At 63.2% G+C, this 18,362-nt stretch overlaps 1 protein-coding gene across 1 annotated transcript in view; it reads right to left on the bottom strand.

Moving 5' to 3' along the window:
• Atp2c2 (ATPase secretory pathway Ca2+ transporting 2) overlaps positions 1-18,362 on the bottom strand; it is a 45,601-nt gene that overhangs the window by 6,868 nt on the left and 20,371 nt on the right. Inside the window, exons 7-17 of the mRNA XM_026411395.2 lie at positions 17,118-17,226; positions 14,422-14,571; positions 14,269-14,337; positions 13,890-13,965; positions 10,785-10,851; positions 6,415-6,539; positions 6,184-6,281; positions 5,240-5,341; positions 4,367-4,456; positions 2,154-2,255; positions 559-715 (exon numbers count right to left, since the gene is read on the bottom strand). Coding sequence (XP_026267180.2) covers positions 559-715; positions 2,154-2,255; positions 4,367-4,456; positions 5,240-5,341; positions 6,184-6,281; positions 6,415-6,539; positions 10,785-10,851; positions 13,890-13,965; positions 14,269-14,337; positions 14,422-14,571; positions 17,118-17,226 — 1,145 coding nt within the window. The remainder of the gene's footprint in view (positions 1-558; positions 716-2,153; positions 2,256-4,366; positions 4,457-5,239; positions 5,342-6,183; positions 6,282-6,414; positions 6,540-10,784; positions 10,852-13,889; positions 13,966-14,268; positions 14,338-14,421; positions 14,572-17,117; positions 17,227-18,362) is intronic.

Here is an 18,362-nt window from a genome sequence, read left to right as displayed (position 1 = left end):
CCCGTGGGTCCAGATCCTGTCTGCAAGGGGCTTGGGCACACGTGTGGACTCCAAGGAGGAGGGAGGGTGCCCGGCACAAGACAAGTGGCAGAGAGTGACACTTGTGAGCACTTGTGGCTTGGGATCCTGACCCCGCCAGCAAGCGTGGCCCCCAGAGAGCCCTGCGGGTGTCTGCGGGCCCCATCCCGCCAGGTCCCAGAGCCTGGATGGCAGCGCCAACCCAGCCGCAGCCCCCAGTGGTGCCCGTCACTGTGGCTGCTCTACTGGGTGCCGGGCCCTGAGGGGCTGGAGGCCCGGCTTCCCCACAGAGGTGGCCGGGCAGCTGGCGGGCGCCGTCCTCCACCTGAGCAGCAAGGGGCAGCCTTTGTCCTGTGGGGGCGCCTGCGCTGGCGGAGAAGCCCCAGCCCCCGTCTTCACCTGCCCGGACCCCAAGCTGCGGGGCTGCCGCAAGCACGCGGCCTGCCGGCCACTCTGGCAGATGGCCGGTGGCTAGCCCGGCCCTGTGCCTCCCGCGTCCAGGCCACGTGCGAGCTGAAGGCCCGGCGGGCCGGCACTGACCCCGCAGGCCCAGCGACCCCATCCTCTTCTCTTCCTGCAGGCAGAAGGCGCGCTGCTGGGGCGTCAGGGGCAGCGGGAGGCCCCCGCTGTTGTACGAGGTGCAGGAGCGCATCACCTCCTCCAAGGCCCCCTTCATGAAGTAGACGTCGTCCCCGTCCTGGAAGACACCGCGAGCCCGCTGTCAGTGGGCGCCTGGGGACAGGGGGCCGCCACCGTGAGCCCGAGGGTCCAGAGACACGCAGGACGCTCTCGAGAGCTGCCACCGTGGATCCCCCAATGGCCGACACGGGACCCCGTGCGGGGTTTGGGATCCACGTGCTGCAGCGAGGACAGCCACCCTGTTCCACGGCAGGCCCCTTGTCCCCGTCACAGCCTCCTGCGTGTTTCACTGGTGAAGCCCCCAGCAGCGCGGGGTGGCGGCTGCCTCCGAGGGCTGCGCTGTCTAGTCTGCTCCCCGCTGTGCCCGAGGGGGACCCTGGGGGGCCCCAGAGAACGGAGACCCCCGCTTATTAGGATCCGCCTCACACACATGCAGCCCACGTGGGCAGGGCCGGTCCCCACCATGTCCCCAGCGTGGGCACAGTGCCCACCTGGCTCACGGTGAGGGGCTGCACGCTGAGCGGTGTAGAGGGCTCCCGGGACGCGGCACTGTGCCGAGGGCGCGTTAGAACCTGAGCAGCCCGGCCATGCGGTGAGGGACACTGCCTTGGGGGACGGAGGGTCGGGAGAGAAGGGCCGAAGTGGAAGGAGCTCTCATTTCATTTCGTCACATTCTGTGTTTCGTATTTTCTCATTGGAACTTGTTAGCATTGTATTTGGGGGGGGCAGTTAGAAGGCGGAGGCTGAGGCAGGAGGATCGGGAGTTCCAAGCCAGCCTCAGCAGTGGCGAGGCACTCAGCAACTCAGTGAGACCCTGTGTCTAAATAAAATACAAACTAGCGCTGGGATGTGGCTCAGAGGCCGAGTGCCCTGAGTCCAAAACCTGGTACCAAAGTAAAAAAAGATTAGAGAGCATAAAAAGATCCACTCAAGGCCTCTCTGAAGCATTCAAGATCTGCAGGTGTGTCCCCATGAGGCAAGGGTCAGGCACGTGCTGACCGAGCCACCCAGAGCCAGAGGGGGGAGAGGAGGGCAGAGGGCAGGTTGGTGAAGACAACCTGGAAAGCCACAGGAAATCTCCCGTGGCAAAAATAAATGAATAAATGAACGGAAGCCCGGCTGCGGAGCCCGGGGAGCCTTGCAGTCTGGGCATGCGCCCCAGTCGCCGCCCGCAGCCGGCACAGCAGCGGGGTGCACCTGCGTGTGTAAGTGTGAGCCGGACACTCAGCTCCGGGGTGAAAGCAGGTGCCTCTGGGGCCGCTCCAGTCACAGCCCAGAGCAGCCACATCCCCAGGGAGCTCGGGGCCCTGGTCCCTGACGGGGAGGTTGGAGCGGAGCCTGCGACTCTGCATTCCTCACAGACTCCCAGGTGAGGCTGGGCTCGATTCCCAGGTGGGTCAGTGCCGTGGCTGCCACCGACGTCCCCTTGACCCCTGCACTGAGTGGCCTTATTTTGGAGCAGGGGACGTGAGCCCAGGAGCAGAGCTGAAGCTCACCTCGTTCTTGCGGCTGCACCTCACGGCCATCCACTTCTGCTCTGAACTGAAGGGGATCTCCTTTCTTCTTACGTAGGAATCCTTAATGTCACTCAAGTCCATCTGAGATCACAAAATGGGACATCTCAGGTGTCATTCTAAGCTGGTCTTGATGCAAAGCTCGGCTCATTTCAGTCACTCATTCAGCCACCTCAGGAGGAGGAACCAAGCTCGCAGCTCCCAGGTGGCCATTGGTTCTCAAGTGTCCCACCCAGAGAGAGACGTCTCTCTTCTGTCCCCCGACAGAACCCATGGTCTCTGCCTGGTCCCCACGGGAAACCTGCTCAGGGTCTCTGCCAGGACTTGAAGGGACAGCAAATTCCCAGAAAGGATCCCTGTGTCAGGGAGGTGGCCCTGCTGCCCGCAGCCCACTGGCCAGGCCTGTCACCCATGTGCTCTCTGGTGGCTTTGGGTCAGTTACTGGGAACCCTACCTGAACCTCCCCAAACACAAACTAGTCCCAGCCACGCACAGGACTCAATGGGACGGGGCGGGGTTTAGAAGAGAGGCTTCCAGAGAGACCCCAGAAGGGACGGGGTAGGGGTCGAGGGATGGGAAGTCCTCATCCCAGACCCGTGAACGTGGCCCCCTTGGAAGCAGGCTGCAGCTGTCAAGTTCAGCCCAGGTGACATGGTGGCTCAGATGTAAGGAGAGGGACACGCAGGAGGCCACGTGTGACATGGGTCAGAGCCTGCGCGGTGCAGCTGTGGCCAGGGGATGCTTGGGCTCCGGCACAGCGGGGCTGCAGAACGACCCTGCCCCACCCCGATTTCCACCGCTGCTCACAGAACTGAGACTCCACAGGTCTGCGAGGCTTCAAGCCAGCCGGCATGTGGCACTTTGTTCTGGTGACCGTAGGAAACTCATCTAGGGGAGGTGAGGGCCTGACCCTGAGCCACTGGGCCCGCTGAGGCTACGCACAGAGCTCAGTCCCGGGCCTGCCCACAAAGGCACATTCTGAAAGCTGGCAGGAGAGGGGGGACCCAGGGTGTGGCCCCAGTGGGACAGTGAGGCCGGGTTCTCTCTTCCACTTAGGGGAATGAGTCCCATGCCCCCGACATGTTCCAAAGGAACTGTCTCCTGGGTCTGGAAGGAAAACAGCAAGGGTGGTACCTCAGGGTCCTCGAGTGGGGAGGGTCTTCGCTGGCCTGTCCAGGGACTCTCTAAGGGCCACTGGCACCTCCTTCCCACCCTGCACTGGCTTCCAGAAGTGGACCCGGAGGAGGCAGAGGGCTGTGCTGGAGGGAGGGACAGGTGGACAGGGAGGCACAGGACAGCACAGGTGCCCAGGAAGGGGACACTGAGGTGACATTGGAGAAGTCAGAGACAGTGGGAGGAAGGACAAACGGGGGCCACAGCATAGGCGGAGCGGAGCGCAGCATCTGGACGGGCAGGAAGCAGAAGGAGACAGACCTTGCTGGGTGAGCACCCTGAGCAGGCTTTGACCCTGACCCTGACCTTGACCTTGACCTTGACCTGGGTCTAATCAGACCTCCATCAGAGACAAAGTTCCCTTCTACACAGAGGGGTCCATGGATGTGCAGGGCTGGGGAGCTGAGGGCTCCTGCACCCAGGGCCCTGGCTGGCCCTGGAGAAGGACGGGGTGTTGGGGGGCACTGCCTCTTCCCTTGGTCCTTCTCAACTCCCTGCCTCTCCCACTCCCCTTCCCACCATCCTCCTCCAGTCTTGCTGCGACTTCTGCTGATTGGTCCCTCAGTACAGGGCACAGCTGCCCACACACTGACCGCTCTGGAGCTCCGCCCACCGTGCCCCACCTGCGCAGACCCTGGGAACAGGCCCTGGGCACTGAAGGGGGGGCATTCTGCAGAGCCCAGAACTCAGGAGGGACCTGCTGTCAATCAAGTGCACCGACAGGAGCCAGACCCTGCTGGTTGGGCCCCGGTGAGCAGAACAGTGATGGGTGCACGGATGGGTCCTGTCCCTCTGTCCGTCTCCCCGACACCCACAGGGGTCTGGGCCGTGGGGGTGCTCGAGATCCTTCTGGAGCCCTGGCAGAGGGCTAGAGATGTGGAGAACTCTCCAGGGCCACCAGCACCCTTGCCAAGCCCCCCTCCTCCCCGGTCAGCACTGTTACTGCACTTCCCCCAGCCGGGCCAGAGCAGGTCCTCCTGTCCCACCCAGCTCCTGGAGAGACTGTGGCTGCCTGACCCTACCTTCATGGCCAGCGCGATCAAGGCGCCCTCTGTGGGCTGGCCCACCACCGTGTTCCTCCTGATGTCAGCGTTGTTGGCGACACAGCCTGCCTGGAATGTCGGCACTTAGTACCAGGAGCCGCTCCCGGGCCCTGGGCTCGCTCAGGATGGAGGAGACGTCGGGCACCGCAGGCCTGCCCTGCGGTCAGAGCTGCCCGGGGACAAGCCATTCCTCCAAGCAAATCAGCACCTGGCTCTTCAGAAGGGACCGAGCACTTCCTGCCTGGGCAGAGTGTCAGCTCCCCAAAGCCCGGGTCTGGGACGCCAGGGAGGCAGGTGGGGTGAGGCTGCAGCCTTAGAGACGGACACTGACCCCACGGAGCTGCACTGGGAAGGAGTGGACGCTGAGCTGTGTGGCCCTCAGTTGAGACCCGTCTAGAAAACCCAAACTAGAAAGAGCCCGGGCCTCCCGGCTGCCCTCCAGGGCTGGCTGGCGGGGTGGGTCCGGCACTGTCCCGCTTCCCTGAGCCTGTTCTCCATCTGCAGAGCTGAGACACTGTCCTTGTCATCATGAAGTGGCACCCCGAGGACCTGAGCAGGAGGGTGCTCCCTGAGCCTCATGGAGGAGGAGGCTGGGACTCCATGGAGGGCACCGCCACGCGGAGGGGAAGGGAGCCACAGAGAGGACGGCCAGGTGTGACGGCCACAGTCGTGTGTGGCCTGCCCATTCTCAGTGGCCACCCAGCACCCCGAGCAGGGGCGCTTCAGAGCCCCAGCGGCCAGCCCTGAGACTCTCCTCTGTTTCCAACTGTGACAGCCTAACCTGGGTGTGGCCCAGCCGGTGCCAAGCTGCCCCCGGGTCTGTGAGCATCGCACCCCGCGGCCCCGACTCACCTCCACCAGCTTCCCCACGGAGACGTTGGAAAACGCCCTGATGACCTCCTTGGACGGTAGAAGACACACGGTCCCTCTGCCATTGTACCCGACTCCGCTGACCTGCCAGGGCACAGCAGAAGCACGGATGCCACCAAGAGTCACACCAGCTCCCTGGGCAGCCCACAGTCCCCCCCCGGGGTCCACACCGGGGACATCAGCCTGCACAGGAGGAGGAGCCCTGCTGGATGCCTGTCACTCAGGGGCTGAGGGGGCTGCGGCAGGGGTGTTGGGGGGCCTGCTGCAGGCCGTGAAGCCACGGTCAAGAGTGTCCAGCAGGAGCGTGGACGAGCACTCTGACCTAGAAGAGTGGAAGGTGCTTTCACACCAGCCAGAGGGCCAGTCCTCAGCCTGTGCTGCCCACCGGCCTCTGCCAAGACAATGCCCTGCCACTGGGGAGGCAGCCCCGTGGCACGTCTGCGGCACGTCTGCACAGGGACGTGGAGCGTGCCAGTGAAACTCAGTTGGTGGCAGGAGCTACTGGCCCTTGGGCCCTAATTTGCTGACCCCTGGCTGTGGTTCTGGGGACTCGCGATGGGCCGAGCCCCTGGCAGCGAGGAGCAGGCAGAAGCGGGTGCGTCCTGCCAGGCCCGCAGGGAGGAGGAGGGCGCCTTCTGGCCTTTACATCCGCGATGAGGCCGGGCGGTCGCTCAGCCTGGAGCCTCTGCCTCGCATGCCCGAGGCCCTGGTCCCCCCCCCTGCAAAATACTTAGGTACACTTCAAAACGTGATCCCTAAAAAACAACTAAGAAACAAAGAAGGCCACCTGACATCAGCCTGGGCTGCAGGACACCCAGGGCCCTGTCCTCACTGTGCTCCTGAAGTGGCCATGTGCCTTCTCCAGGAAGGCCAGGGCCACGGGGCGCACCACGGCCTCTGGCCCCACCAATCCCTGGTGCACTCACCTCGGCGTGGAGCCCGTCGGACGTGACGAGCTGGGTCACCGTCATCTCATTGGCTGTCAAGGTCCCCGTCTTATCAGAACAGATGACGTTGCAGCAGCCTGGCACCGAGACATTGGTTTAGGGAGAAGAGGGGTCACTGCCACCAGCCCTGAGCCCGTGAACACCGAGGTCACGGCCACCACCCAAAGCTCTGCTCCATGACCCACAGGGAACCCTCCAGGGGGCCCTCACCCAGCGTCTCCACGATGGGCAGCTTCCTCACAATGACCCGCTTCTTGGCCATCCGGAGCACTCCCAGGACCAGCGTCACCATGACCACGATGGGCAGACCCTCTGGGATGGCTGCCACGGCCAGGCTGGATGGACAGTCCCAGGAGCCCCACTTCACATGGACTCAGGGACCACGTGTGTCCCCCTGGGGCTGGCCATGCCTTTAGCTAGCGAGGCTGGTCCCCATCCGGTCTCGGTCCGCCATCCTGGGGCGAGCCCGCTTCCTCTCCATCACCTGCTGCCCCGCGCCCCGCTGCAGACCTGCTGGGGAAGGGACCCTCCGAGGCAGCCCAGCTCATAGGACTCAGCGCCTGTGGCTGTCTCTTAGTGCTTGTCATTTAAACCATTCTTACTTATCAGAGGGACAAAAGTCTTTGGGTCTTTGAAAGGAAATTCTAGAATCAGCAGTAAGTGGGAAGTGGCAGTGGGCTTGAGGGTCCCCCGGGTCACTCGAGTTTCGTCTTTCATTATTCTAGTGACTTAGACACTTCCCCTGAGGAACCGGGACGCGCTTTGCCACCGAGCGGATCCACTATGGGCGGCTGCTCTTTTCAACTCCTCTGGACCATGTGACCCCCGCCCCCAGAGCAGTGGTTGATTGGATGAGAGGAGAACATGTGACCCGGGCCGGGCCAATGAGATGCTTTCTCTTGGGAATGTGACTTGGGGCTGAGGCCCTTGGATGTTCCCTCCCTTGGGCTCCTTGGGTGTGTCCACAGGTGCAGGGCCACAGGAGAGGCCTTTCTGGCTTGGGTGCGCTAAGTCTTTGCCACACTGGGGCCAAGGGGTCCCACATTCCACACTCCAGGAGGGGACAGAGGCGCCAGGCCTGGGGTCTGGTCAAACTCTTGGGTGGGGCCCAGGACAGGCAGGACTGCAGTGGGCGCCACTGGGAGCCGCGGGCCTGGTGCTGCCCTACTGTGCTCTCTGCTTGGATGTGTGCTGGAAAGTCTCCTTTAAACTTAAACCACAAAACAAAGCACGACAACCAAGCAGTCATCAGGGACAGGAAAGACCTGCTGCCCGCGGCACCTGGGCCGACTCGCCAACAGGTCCGTGGGAGCCAGGCACCGAGGCCGGGGCACGGCCCGCCAGGGGAGTGTTCAGGACAGGTGACTCGCTCCAGAGACGGGAGGCAGGGCTGGCCGCTGCGGCTGGAGGGACAGAGGGCTCAGGGTTCCCCCTGGGTGATGAGGAAAGGTTCCAAGGATGGAGGGGTGGCCGCTAGGGGAGAAAACTCCAGCAAGCCGGGTGGGCGGAGAGCGAGTCGCGTCTCAGCAGAGCTGCTTAAGACAGGAGGACAGCAGCCCCCGCTGGGCCTGAGCACACCCTCCCGCAAGCTGCCACCGGGCCGCCGAAGTGTGGCTTCAGTGACGCTGCAAGAACGCAGCACTTGGAGCCACGCACCTCAGTTTATAGAGACTACCTGGGGGCCAGAGGGACAAGTGCCAGAAGAACAGGGGAAGGGCAGAGGAACCCCACAAGACACGCCCGGGGGCAGGCCTCCCCAGAGCAGCTGAGGCGTCCAGTCTGGGGCCAGGCCCTCAGGAAGTGAGCCCAGGGCCAGTCTGAGAGGTGCTGAGCACCGGAACCCCACAGCTCAGGACCTGCCCAGAACAAACCACCACGGCCATGCCCAGCCACACCAGAGCTGCTCGGCCTCCCAGGAGAGGCCCGACACCAGCAAAGTCCCTATTTTCAAACATTGGTAACAAATAATAATAATAATAATAATGCAGTTCAAATAAAGCGCCCTTCCTGACTGCCTCCCCAGGCGGCCCGTTTCCCCCTCTGCACCACCAGAACACCCGCAGAGGGGCTCCGCCCGGTGGGTCTCGTGACGGGGTGAACGTGAGCAGGGACCCTTGGCCGCACACGGTGGGGCTCGGCCTGGCTGGGGACGCTCACTCAACTCAAACCACGCACGGGCCTTGGGCACACCAAGAAAGCCCGGGGCACGGCCAGGCTCTGCATCCCCCGACCTGTAGGAAGTGTCTGACTCCAGAGGAGCAGAGGTGGAGGAGAACGTGCATCTTGGAATTAAACAACACAGTGCATGAATGCGCCTTTCACCCGGGACAATGGGCCATTCAAGAACACGTTGCATAAACCAAGACGGCTGCGGGTGGCTCAGGGCTGTGCCGGTTTCCAAGGGGACCGTGAGACCGCTTCCCAGGTTTATGGCACAGGCTGGCAGGGCCAGCTAAGCAAACCAGTACCGAGAGTCGTGACGGGCACTTCCTCTGGATGCGTCCACAGTCATAAAAAAAAAAAAAAAAATCCACGCACTTGTAAAGGTAGAAGGGGCGTGGAAAAGCACCTTCCTGATCATCCTGAATGTCAGTCGGGGCTCGAAGAATCAGGGAACACTTTTATAAAGTGTAATTCTCTCATCTTACCCATTTTGGAAAATCCCCTCTGTGGTCGCTACCTCTGATTGACGTTTGAGGTGACTAATCTGCCACTAGAAACTGGAAAGCAGGATCCTATTTTTTCCTTTTTGGCAGTCCTGGGAATTGGACGCTGCCCTCCGCGCAGGGCGAGGGCTGTCACTAGGCGGCAGGCCCACCCCTCCCCTTCGGTCTTCTGAGGCCAGGTCTTGCTGAGTTGCCCCGGCTGGTGGCTTGAACTTGCCATCCTCCTGCCTTGGCCTCCCACGGGGCTGGGACGCCACCTTTCCACAGCAGAGGTGGAGGCAGCGGGTCTCTCTCGAGTGTGAGTCCCCGTGGACCAAGGGGGACGGTGAACAAGTTGGAAAGGAGCCTTAGGTCAAGGGACCAGGAATGGCCGCCAGCTCTGGGGGTGGGCTGGACCCAGAAGCCTTTTTGGTTGGCTCACAGAACTTTGCCAGTGGGTGAGCTCAGGACAGGACGCCTCCTTCCTGCAGAGAGATGTCTCAGCACTTGGCGTCTGAGGCTCTGCCTTGTCCGGGGGCCCTTGAGGCCCAGACCTTCCCTCCCGCCCCTGTGGCTGAAGCCGTGTCCCCTGAGCACGCTGTTTGGGTGGCTCAACCCTGCTCTCATCCTGAGCTGGGGGCAGTTTCTGATCACAGTCGCGCGGCTCAGTGGTCTCCTGGCCACTGTGTCACCTGCCCTGAGAAGTCGAAGGCTGTCAGCCCCCTGCTCCCAGAGTCAGGGGCTGGAGAGCCGTGAGCTGCCTAACCGCAGCTGTCTCCTGGGGATGCCATGGGGCCTGGGCAGTTGCCTCCGGGAGGTGCTCGGAGGCCAAGCTCTGTCCTCGCCACCCAGCCTCCACGTGGGCCTCCCCCAGCCTCACTCGCCCTTCCTGCTCTTCCTTAACTGGCTCCCTCTCGAACCCGTGCCTCTGACTCCGAATGGAAACCATCCCTGGCCACCTCTCTGGGTCACGTCCCCCTCCTCCCTTTCAGTCTCCTCCTGGGGCAGCGCTCACGCTGGACTGTGACCAGCACCCACGCGCACTTAACTCCGTGCGTTGACTTTCCCCCCGGCCTGAGAGCCATGGGCAGAGACCGCAGCTCAGGCCGCACTTGGGGGATGGACACAGAGAGCCCAGGTGCTCAGTGAGTGTCTGGGGGGCAAACCCGCTGGCTGCCAAGGGCCGGGCAGGGACAGCGGTGAGAGGGAAGGCTCTACCCTGCCCGGGCGCAGCATGGGGCGCGGCTTGGGGCCTGGGTGCAGAGGTTCTGAGTCCTGCTTCCACTCCTAGATTCGGTCGCCCCGACCAAGGGTGGAGCCCAGACCCTCCCTGACTCTGTTCCAGGAGACGGTGGCCCCTGAGCAGCGGTGTGAGCGCCAGTAGGGCTGGGCACCACATCTGCTCGGCTCCATGTCCAGCACCAGTCCACCCAGGACACCCCTTTAGCTCCTCCAAGGTCCTAGTCCTGACTTCCTTCAGCCTCTCCCCCGGCACCACACTCCAGGAACCTCCAGGAACCTCCGCCTCCACGTGGGGGTCCCCTGTGCCCTGGCTCTGGCTCCCTTCCCCACACCTTCCCCAGCCCATCTGCTGTTACGGTGACACATCCAGGTCCTAACCCTAACGTGGCCACTGTGGCCTTATTTGGAAACTGGGTCCTTGCAGGTGTGATCAAGTTCAGACGAGGAGGCCACAGGGTGCCCACCCTAGTCCAGTGTGGCTGGCACCTTGCTGGCCAGTGGCAGAGGCAGAATCCCAATGGAAGCTGGGGGCCAGGGTCCCGCTCTTAGCCCACGAGCATAGGGGGACAAGAGGGGCTCGAACACCAGCCGTCAGCATGTTGCAACAGCCGCCAGGCCCTTCCCCGCCAGGCAAGTGCGGGGCCCTGGTGCGTCTCCCCACCCCTGCCCCCCACCTCTGCCCGGGAGCCTCACCTGACCGCGATGGTGAACATGCCGAGCAGCGGTTTGCCTCGCAGCCAGCCGAGGAGCAGGAGCAGACCTGGGGGGACAGCACCCCGTGGGCTCTAGAGGCTGCGAAGTGAGCCGCGCCCTCGGGGACCCAGCACCACCCCTCCTTTTTAAGGAAGGTATTTTATGCCTAAAAATCCTGCTTCACTTTTCAGGGAAGGCTCCGGCCAAGTTTGAGTTAAAGAAACAATGGGGGCCGGGCCGGGGCTCAGTGGCCGAGCGCTTGCCTAGTGTGTGTGAGGCCCTGGGTTCGATCCCCGGCACCACATAGAGATAAAGATAAAATAAAATAAATACAGGCATGTGTCCACCGACAACTGATAATAATAATAATAGTAATAATAATAAAGACAGAAACGGTGGGCCCCTGCGGGCTGTCTGCGTATTCGCAGCCCTGGTTATTACGTGTTTCACACATTATTCCAATCGTTTCCCACGTGCCGTGTGCAGCCAGGACCCCCCTGGGTGCTTGGTGTGGTCCTGTGAAGGGCAGATGGCCACTGCTTTTTCCTGTGAGGGCCTGGGGATGGGACCCGGGGCCTCAGGCCTGTGAGGCACGCGCTCTACCACAGCCACACCCCCGACCCTGGGCTCTGTGTCCTAAATCATTTCATCCTGTGTGCTCCTGGTTGACTTTCCCATCTTCTCCTTCAGCATTCACCAAACGACACTCAACGCCAGGCCCTGCCCAGGGCACTGGAAACATGGGGGTCACTGCAGACAGATCCTTGGGGCGGAAGTAGCCTGATCTGGGCTGGGACCCGTGAAAGATGTTCGGGCACCGGGGGAAAGCACGGGGCTGCCAGGTGTGGCCTCAGTTTCCCCATCTGTCAATGGGGACTGTGACCACGCTCCCCTGGCGGAGCTGCTGGGGCCCTGGGTTTGCTCCCTGGTGCTGCAGAAGTGCTCAGCACAGCCCTGGCCTGTCCGTGGCCACCTGTCACCATCCCCCGCAGGAGCAGTGAGGAGGAGTAGCATTGATGGTGCCCTGCTAAAGAACACTGGCTTCTTGTCCGCCGTGACTAGAGCCCAGGACGTGTCATGCCGGGAGGTCGCCCCGTGGGGGCACAAGCCGCCATGAGCTGTGCAGCTCAGTCCTCAACCGAAATCTTAGCAGCAACCCAAACGCACTGGGGTGAAGCAGATCAGAGGGGAGGGCACTAGAGGCACCAGGCTGTTACCACCCTCCCTGGTCCAGGACGCTGATGCTTGCCTTGCTCCCAGGGACCCCCGAGAGCCACTGGGAATATCTCCCCCAAATCCATGTTCAGGGACAAGGCTGGTGGCTTGGAGGTGGCCAAGCTCAGAGTATTTATGCCAGGGGAGCTGGCAGTATGCCCACCCTGAGGGTGTTTTCCAGCTTCCCTGCCTGCCCCTGGCATGGACGTGCCCACTGAGCTGTGCTCCGGCTGACCGTGGAGTAAGGGTCACGCAGGGCAGCCACCCACCAGGCCTTCACGCTGGAGGGCTGATTTTCCAAAGATACTTAGTCTCTTGGAAAGGCCTGTCCATAGTCTACTTCGACAACCTGCCTTGAAGTGCATTGACTGCGTATTTGTTCTTGGGGTGCCTGAGGGGGGATGTTGGGGTTCATCCCCTTGGCAAACCCTGGTAGGCAGGGGCAGGGGCCAAACGCTTTTGGAAGGGGAGCTGGGGAATGGCTGGGCTTTGCCTGTCACCTGGTCTCTGATGCAGTCCGTCTCTGCCACTGCAGCTGGGACAGCCCCAGCAGAGCTCTCCCATAAACCTGACATTTGAATCTCCTACGGCTTCCACACCGTGAAACACAACTCTTCTTCTGAGTTTAAAAAGATTGTTTGAGACTTTAGAGACGTCCTCTGCCGCTGGACATACAGAAACAGGCAGCAGACCCAGGGTGGCCTGGGAGCCCCGACTTCCAACCCCGGCTCTAGGATGCAAGAGAGGCCTGGGGGCAGCCAGGGCCCCTGGGGCCTTCCATTCTGCCAGAAATGTCTGGTCTGTGTGCAGCCCCAAGTGCTGCCCTGGGCGGCCAGGTACACAGAAAGCCTGTGGGTGGGAGGGGCTGTGGGTGGGAGGGGGCGCAGGTGGGAGGGGGCTTCGGGTGGGAGGGGGCGCAGGTGGGAGGGGGCTGCGGGTGGGTGGGGGCGCAGGTGGGAGGGGGCTGCGGGTGGGAGGGGGCGCAGGTGGGAGGGGGCTGCGGGTGGGAGGGGGCGCAGGTGGGAGGGGGCACAGGTGGGAGGGGCTGCTGCTTCTCCCAAGAACTTTCTCTGGCTCGGGTTTTGGCCAGACTCGCCAGCACTTCCCCTGCCCCCCCACCTGCTCCCTTATCAAGCAAATAGAGGTCTGCTGGCTGAGAATCGAGGGCCAGCCAGGCACTAATCCTGAAGGCTGGGAATGGAGGACTGACTCAAGGCCAGCCCCTTAGCGAGAAGGAGGTGAAGGGACCAGTGCAGCCCCGTGGGATGTCAGGGCTGAAGGCCTCCATTTAGGGTGATGCTGTTTGGTGTGTTGTCAAAGGCTGGGCAGCACCGGCCCAGGCACAGCCTGCTCCGAGGCACAGATCTGTGGCTGCTTCATGGCTGAACTACATTTCCCAGCCTCCTTTGCAGCTAGGCAGGTCTCCTAACTGTGTTCTGGCCAAGAGAAATGGGCAAAGGCCATGGCTCCCCCCCCCCCCCCGTGGGTGCCTTGAAGCCTGTCCCCAGGAGCCCAGCTCCTGGTTCCCCACCTGCTGGCTGGGAGGAAGGGCAGCCTCCAAGGACCAAGGGGGAGGCAGAGCAACAATACGGCAGGGGCCTGGGCCGGGGCAGCACTTGGAGGGGAGCTACCCAGGAAAGCCCCTGGACCAGAACGGGCCCTGGACTGCAGTGAGCCAGAGGCAAACGCCGACTCTGAGGCCGCCTCGGCGTGGGCTGCCTGTCAGTCACTCCGCCTGCTCTGAGGCAAAACCTCCTGCTGCTGTTGGAGCGTCCCTTACCCCAACCCCAGCCTCATGCATCTGAGCAGCAAGATCCTCGAGGGACACCAGGTGCCCTGCCCCAGGACAGCTCCCCATCTCTGGGCCCAGCAGGGCACCCCCTGACTCACCAATGATGCCGAAGGAGAAGAGCGTCAGCTGCTTCCCCAGCTTGTCCATGCTCTTCTGCAAAGGGGTTTTAGGCGTCTGAAGGGGAGAGGACGAGGGGCTTAGTAGACGGGACCCCACAGCGTGCCCTTGCTGTCCTATAGCTTGCTCTGAGTGACAGCCACACAGAGCACACAAGGGCCATCCACTGGCCTCTGCCCTCAAGGTCGGTGCCCGTGGACGTCTGAAAGTCACATCGTGGTGAGCACCCTATTCAATGTTCTAAAATGAAAATCAAACTAAAACTTGGCTCACCCGCGCCCGCCTCCGTCCGTCCCCAGGCTGGGCAGGGCCAGTCTGCACCCAGGGCAATTTCAAACCCAGGCCGAGCCCCGCCCTTACCTCTTCCGCCTGCATCATCCTAAACACTTCGCCGAACTGAGACTTTTCCCCTGTTCCGATCACGACCCCCTGTGTCCAGGAGAGGGGGAGGGGGAGAGGTGTCAAGGGAGGAGCGAGGCTGGGCACGGGGAGGCCCCGGAGCCCAGGGCTTACCTGGCCCTTCCCACACTGCACTAGGGTGCCCATGAAGACGATGTTGGTCAGCGAGCTCAGGTCCTCCCCGCCTGCCAAGGGGGTGTCCGTCTTGCTGCAGGGCTCGGCCTCCCCAGTAAAGCTGGATTCGTCCACCAGGAGGTCCGTGACCTAGGGGACGAGGAGAGACCCTTGGAGCTCCCCTCTGGCACTGCCCGTTGGTATCAGGAGTCCAGTGGCACCCAGCACCTTAACAGACGTCCAGCAGCAAAGGGCCGCAGCTCAGGAATAAGGATCGACTCTAGCAAGAGGAGCTTCGGACCAGGGTCCCTGGCTCCCGGCTTCCTGCCTCCTGCCGTCCTCAAAGCTACTGGAAATGCCCCCGTAACTAGAGATCACCGAGGACTGGTTCTTCCAGAACAGCTTCCCAGAGCCCCTGGACCTCCTCCCAGACCCCACCGCCACCCGCAGCTGAGGGTCCCTACGCTCCTGCTCCGTGACCGTGACCCAGTGCTCTGGTTTGGATACGGCTTCAGGGTCCCCAAGGGCTGAACTCTGACCCCCACCATGAGGTAGTAAGAGGGTGGGGACTTGATCCGCCTGTGTTCCGAAGTGGCCGCCCGAGGGACAGGACTAGGCGGGGTCAGCACGAGAAGAGACACACACGCCCCCCTCGTGCCATCTGACGCCCCGGGTGCTCGGGGACTCTGCCAGCAGGAAGGCCACCACCAGACGCAGCCCTTGACCCTGACCTCCGAACCATGGGCCAAAGTGGACCTGTTTTCTGGAGAGCGGCCCAGCCTCAGAGAGCTCGCTGTGGTCACAGGGAGCGAGGTCCTCCAGGGACACTCTGACGTTAGGTTACGGCAGGAGCACCCACAGGGCAGGGCCACACCCACGGCCCCAGGAAGGAGAACGAGGTACCCCCCGGCGGGTCACCTGCCACCGTCAGACACCTCCACGGAGCGCGGCTGCAGCGCTGTCCCCCCGCCGCCAGTTCTGTCTTCATTTCAGAAGGGCAGGGACAGCGAGCAGGGCCCACTTCCTGCTGAGCCATGAGGCCGCCCATCTGACCAGGGAGGAGAAGACGGCGCCTGCTCTCCCCGTGGACAGCGCGAGAGGCGTGGGTCACTTTAAGAGCTTTGTAAACCTAGTGCCTCCTGCACCTGCCTGGGCCTGAGGTGCGTGTCCAGTAAAGCTGGACCAGGAGCCTGGGGCTGGCAGAACGCTCCCCGGGGTGCACAGAGCGCCACTGTCCAGCGGAGTAGCACGGATGGACGGCATGGCCTCATCAACACACAGGGGGCACCTTGATTCCCCACGAGCAGGGCAGGAGGGAGCCCGCTGAACTCAAGACGCCCTTTCAAAGACCCACTGCAGAGACCTGGGACCCGAGGCTGCGCTTGCCAGGGAATGTTGGGCACTGTGCATCCACAACCACCCTGCGGGCAGCATCGCCCTCTTTAACAGGAGGAGACGGAGGCACAGAGACCTTAAGTGATTTTCTCAAGGTCACACAGCTTGGATTACAGGCAGGGTTCAAACCCAGGCTCAAGCTCAGGCCTACGGCACCAACCGCCTCCATCCGTGGCCTCTCCCTGTCCTGCAGTGTCACCTGAGGTGGTCAGGCGTCCTCCTTATTGGCTGCCTGGAGGAGCCCCTGTGGTACGAGGCCTCCCAGAGCAGTGGTTCCCAGTGGACCTGTGGACGGGGCTTGGCCACGTGACGGTGGTTTCTCCGTGGTTTCTCCCACACGCCCCAGACACACAGCAGACGCTGAGGGCGAGCGCTGGGCACGAGACAGAGGGGGAGCCCACCTGGCGCCGGGCGCAGCTGCTATGGGTCTGTCCACAGGGAGACGCCGGCCCTGCCTGGGGTCTAGCAGGGGGACTAGTGCTGGCTTCCTCCCTCTCTGCCCCTCGAGGGTCCCCACGTGGCCTGTGGACACACCGGGCAGGCCGCCTGCCCTCACGCCTGCCCCACGGCCGAGAGCTCGCTCGCTCTTGGTGGGATCCCAGGACAGACCCCCATCCAGCGCACGGCCAGACGTCACTTCCCCTGAGCGCCGGGAGCCCCGCACGGCCCTGCAAGGCTGTGACAGGGACCCACAGGGTCGCAGACTGGCCCCCGCCCCATGGAGGTGCCCCTCTGTGTTCCGGCAGCCCAGCCCACGTGATCCAAGGTCCACGGCGCCCTCACCCCCCCCCCCCCGGCTTAGCGCCCACAGTCGCTCCCGCTAGAGAGCCCCTCACCAGCCTCGTCCTCGTCCACGGGGACACGCTCCGAACCCCCTGTGGGTGTCTGGACCTCAGGTGGCACCGAACCACACAGAAGCCGGTCCACCCCCCACCCCCAGCACACCAACTCTGGGGACGCCGAGCTCATAAACTAGGCGAGTAGGTGACCAGCATTGGGGACCGTCAGTGGGGACCAGCAGTGGAGACCAGCAGCGAGTGGAACGAGGACAATGAGTGGCTGCCATTCAGCTCTGAGGCAGTGTGGGACGGTGACCCAGGTTTTCAGACCGCGGCTGGCCGTGGGCCCGGGGCAGCCCTGGTGACAGGAGCACTGCACTAAGAGGCGCGGGCGACCTGTGAACGGGGACCCAGGGCGCAGCGCTCCGTCGGCTGCCTCGACTGGTGTTCGCGGGCGCGTGTGCATGTGGGCAGGCGTGGGTGCAAGGTGGGCAGGGTGTCCCCCGCAGTCCCCGAGCTCACCTCGGTGAGGCGGATGTCCGCGGGGATCCGGTCTCCGACGGCGAGGGACACGACGTCCCCGGGAACCAGTTCTCGGGCGAGCAGGTGCTGGAGCTTCCCGTCGCGGACACTGCGGGGCGGGAGAGACGGCCGCGTGGGGACACTGGCTGTGACACCCCGGACGGACGCAGCAAGGGCAGGGACGCGGGCAAGCCCTCGCGGCTTCAGGGCCTTGTGAGGCTTCAAACTCGGGGACACCAAGAGCCTTGAGGACCCTGGGCCTCCTCTGAGCAGCGAGGCTCTGCCCCGCACTCTGCCTGCGAGCAGGGCCAGGCTGCCGGCTCCCCGGAAGCTTCCGCAGGGCGGGGTGGCCCCTGTCAGGCCTCCTAATGAGGCCACCTCCTGCGCTTAGAGGAGATGCCCCTCGGGGGCAGAGCCCAGCTCAGAGGCCGGGGGACAGGCTGGGCAGAGCTGGAGGGCACCTAGGTGCCCCAACACCCAGGGCCGCCTTCCCAGGGCACAGCCACCTGCCCTGGGTCACGGCCACCTGCCCTAGGTCACGGTCACCTGCCCTGGGTCACGGCCACCTGCCCTGGGTCACGGTTACCTGTGCACTGCTGGCTCCCCTGGAGTCCCACCCACTCGGCCCAGCAGTCCCCTGGCCTCCTGCCTCCCTCTGCCCCCCTGGGGTCCCCCGACACCTGGCAGCCAGGCAGGAGGCCGGTCGCTGCTCCCTCCCGCTCCAGACTCCAAGCCTCTCCCAGGACCTGGGAATCAGACCCCAAGTCCTGCTGAGTTCCTCCGCAGCCACCACCTGCCACTCCTGCTCCTGGTCCCATCCCATCCTGAACACACCCAGCACCTTCTAGTCTCAAGGGCTTGGAAGGCTTTGAATGAAGGGTGGACGTTCCTCCTTGTGTACAGAATTGGACCTTATTCAGGATCCACCCTTCTCCCACAGCCATCAGGAGCAGGTCCTCCCTGGCTGAGGTCAGCAGGTGGTCCCATCTCCCGCCTGTAACAGGGTTAGACATGGACACTTACGCAACCCTGGCCCCTGGGGCTGATGACAAGGCTTTCCTCACTCTGTGTACGCGCGCGCGCGCGCACACACACACACACACACACACACACACACACACACAGCCTCTCCTGTGGGACCTTGGCATGTTTGGCTATGAAGCCTGGAGCTGTGGCAGCCTTGTTGGGACCATGAGGGGGCCCTGCAGAGAACACAGCTAATGAGCTAAAGATGGCAGAGCAAAG

The sequence above is a fragment of the Urocitellus parryii genome, chromosome 15 (assembly GCF_045843805.1).
Source record: "Urocitellus parryii isolate mUroPar1 chromosome 15, mUroPar1.hap1, whole genome shotgun sequence".
Lineage (NCBI taxonomy): Eukaryota > Metazoa > Chordata > Mammalia > Rodentia > Sciuridae > Urocitellus > Urocitellus parryii.
Note: the sequence above shows the minus strand (reverse complement) of the source record. Positions and strands in the feature narration are given on the sequence as shown.